This window comes from Monopterus albus, unplaced genomic scaffold (assembly GCF_001952655.1).
Source record: "Monopterus albus unplaced genomic scaffold, M_albus_1.0 scaffold15.1, whole genome shotgun sequence".
Taxonomy (NCBI): Eukaryota; Metazoa; Chordata; class Actinopteri; order Synbranchiformes; family Synbranchidae; genus Monopterus; species Monopterus albus.
This window is the reverse complement of record NW_018127895.1, coordinates 777,420-780,675: the sequence shown is the minus strand read 5'-3', so window position 1 is coordinate 780,675 and position 3,256 is coordinate 777,420. Positions and strand designations below refer to the sequence as shown.

Here is a 3,256-nt window from a genome sequence, read left to right as displayed (position 1 = left end):
GGGAAAAAACCTGCCTATCAAGAAAAATTCTTTTCTGATTAAAAAAAAAAAAAAGCCCCACATTGTTTAATTGCCATATTGAAGCCCTTTCTGATGAGTTTGATTTTGTAGAAGAGGTTTTATCATAGATATGTGGCACTTGCAGTATTTAACTTTATAGACTGAAATACTGTGTTCCATATCTTCTGGTGAATCCATGTTGTCGGTTAATTTTGTAAGTGTTGTGTCTGGACATAATGGAGGCCGGTCACAGCGACTGCTAATACTGTGGCTCCAGACACTTAAAACCAGCTGAACTTAAACAACCCCCCCCCCGATGATGGCAGCTGTGTCTGTTGGTCCTTGTTATTTTGTAATATAGTTAATTATGACTATCTGATATGTTAACCGTCACCTGGCTAGGAATTGCATTTCTCTCTGGGAACAATTAAAAAAATTAAAATGATGAAGTAATGTTTTGAGACTTTAAATTTGTAATAGTAATATTACATCAATAATTTTTATATTTTCCTGAAGAACAAAATTGCTGTGTAATTGTGTTTATTTCCAAAACGGCAACCTTATATGCATTTTCATTTGGCAACAAAATACATGCAAATGTACTAAAGCGGATGTTCTTCATACATGCCACTACAGGCAAAGCCTCTGATCATGAAGCACAATAATTTATGCTAGCATTTCAAAGTACGTCATTTAATCTCATCAGTAAGGTAAATATTTAACTTGGACATCCAAGTCATGACAACAAAAAGCTTTCAACCACACAAACAGTTCTATGAAGTTTACACTCTCACATGTTGTGAAGAGGTATCGGCATTCAAATGTGCATCTAAAAGTAAATTATCTGTACAGAAAATGGGTTGGAGGGTTAACGGTGTAAATCACATTGAAGTCAAGAGGTGGATTTAATCAGTCAGTTCCTCTTTGTCCTTAACAAATTTCATAAACAAAGATAATCACATTTGTGCACATGAATCTCTGGCTCACTTGGTGTTGTCTGAAGTCTCTGATGTTCTGTTAAAAAGAGTGAGATGCTTGGATCATTCTTGGTAGCTCAGATAGCAGGGACGAACCTTTCCATATTCCCTGCGTACGTGGGGTGTCTCAGGTAACCCCCAGTGTTACCCATAGGACCTGCAGCACTGTTATACTGGGAGAAGGAACCCAACTGCACAGGGGAGACCCTGCCATAATGGTTCATGGCCTCTGCAGACCCATGGGCTGAGGCATGGAGGCGTCCTGTCGCTGCATACCCCTGGGTGGGGCCCTGTCCATATGAGCTCTGGTGGACATGGTGGTGTGGATGGCTGTTTGGGCCAGAGTAAGTGAACCCAGAATGTGTAGAGGAGCGGGGCGGCACAGCCCCTCCACATGGTTGGCTCTGGAAAGCAGGGACTGCCAGGCTGCACTGTCCGGCTCCGTTCGGAAGGCCTTCAGGGCTGTAGTTGCGGCTGGGCTGCTGATTTGCCTCTGACGTTTGACCTCCCAGCATGCTAGCTGGATTTGGGTGTCCTATGAGATTATTGATGCTAAACATGCGTGTCTGACCAGGTCCAAACCCAGGAGGCGATGAGGATGGGTAGTAGGTAGATGGCAGCTGCTGTCCATAGGTTGGACTGACTGTCATGTTGGGGTAGACTGAGTTGGTATATGCAGCTGATCTGGCAATCTGGACAGGAGCGAAAACTGGAGTCTCATGCACATAGGAGGCATAGGTGCTCAAGTCACATCGTTTAAACCTCTTCCTTCGCCTCAAGAAGCTGCCGCTCTCAAACATGTCTTCTGCATTTGGGTCCAGTGCCCAGTAGTTACCCTTTCCTGGCCGCCCTGGCTCTCGAGGGATCTTGATAAAGCAGTCGTTTAGAGTCAAGTTATGGCGAATGGAATTCTGCCATTTTTTTGAATTGTCTCTGTAGAAGGGGAAGCGCTCTGTGATGAATTTGTAGATGCCCCCCAATGTCAGTTTGCGATCAGAAGAGTTGGCTATGGCCATGGAAATGAGTGCGATGTAGCTGTAAGGAGGCTTTCCTCGCTGAAGAGGTCTCTTTCTCCGCCTGCCTCTGGGCTGCTCCTCTGTCTGTGGTGGAGGGTCGGAGGCAGTCGAGGTGTCTGCTGAAGATTCTTTTTCCACTTTGACCACAGGCATTGTCATGGACTGTTGGAAAATTTACCAGAAAGCAGATTACAGAGTTATTCTTCTGCAAATATTGCGCAGTCTTGGCACTTCCCCAGTGCGTCTGCAAAAACAAATTAGATCCTGGGCACTTGAAATTGGGGAAAAAAAGAGCTCTTCCTCATACGCAATCCTGCCAGAAAAGTCACACTGGTGTTTAACAACACTGTCTTTGAGTCCAAATGCAGCTTCTCCACAAAATCCTGTTTCATTAACTGCAGTGCTTTTTCCCACAGTTTATCAGGTTAAGTTCACGAGTTAAAGCGAGAGAGTGCCAAGCGTGGTGTTTAAAGGTGTGTGTGAGAGAATGAGTCACTCAGTGTTACCTGGAGAGCATTACCTTTGCAGAGCAGCTGAAGGGCTACGCCCCCCAAGCATCACATGCTCTTGACATACCTCAGCTTTATAAGGGTGTATTGTTCATGTCCGACAAAGTCTGCATACTTTGATGGTAGAAATTTCTGTTTTGTCTTTTGATAAATCTTAATGTAACTGTGATAAATGGCTAATATCTTGAAATGGAAACAAATAATTGTCCAAACCAGAATCTACTTTCCTGATTAAAAACTTTACTGTTATTTAAAAAAATTAACAATTTTCAATTTTTACCTTTTATTACCTTTTTAGTTTTAACGAGCAAACAATCATTTAGAACAGTGTTTAGTTTAATAAACCAGAACGGTTAGTTTTTACTCTTATTATTCAAATTCACCTTTAATGCCACCCTCAGTTTATTTAAAAAATCCAAAATGGTTCACATTGTTTTGACTTTTAACACTAAAATACCTCATTAGTGGTAACTTCATCTACAAGTTGTTTTTCTACCTCGCTTCCTTGTTTTTTTTGGGCCAGTGGTTGGACAAGCCAGCTGTGTTAAGAGATGTAAATGTTTTCCAGACAAAGGCCCTCCTGTGATTGCAGCATGCAAAATACAGGCCATCATCATAATCCCTAGATGCAACCCGAGAGACAGGAATAACCAACTCTCAATATGTTGTTCATTGACATTGGTTTTTATTGTCTTCAGTGAATTTGTGGTAATTCTTGCTAGACATGTTTTAAAATCCATGTTATAAATGCATT

At 42.0% G+C, this 3,256-nt stretch overlaps 1 protein-coding gene across 1 annotated transcript; it reads right to left on the bottom strand.

Annotated features, from left to right (window-relative positions):
- Positions 1-1,054: 1,054 nt before the first annotated feature.
- On the bottom strand, positions 1,055-2,146 carry foxe1 (forkhead box E1). Its single transcript, XM_020591701.1, has one exon. The coding sequence runs from the start codon at positions 2,144-2,146 to the stop codon at positions 1,055-1,057; it is 1,092 nt and encodes a 363-aa protein (XP_020447357.1).
- Between the last annotated feature and the right edge of the window lie 1,110 nt (positions 2,147-3,256).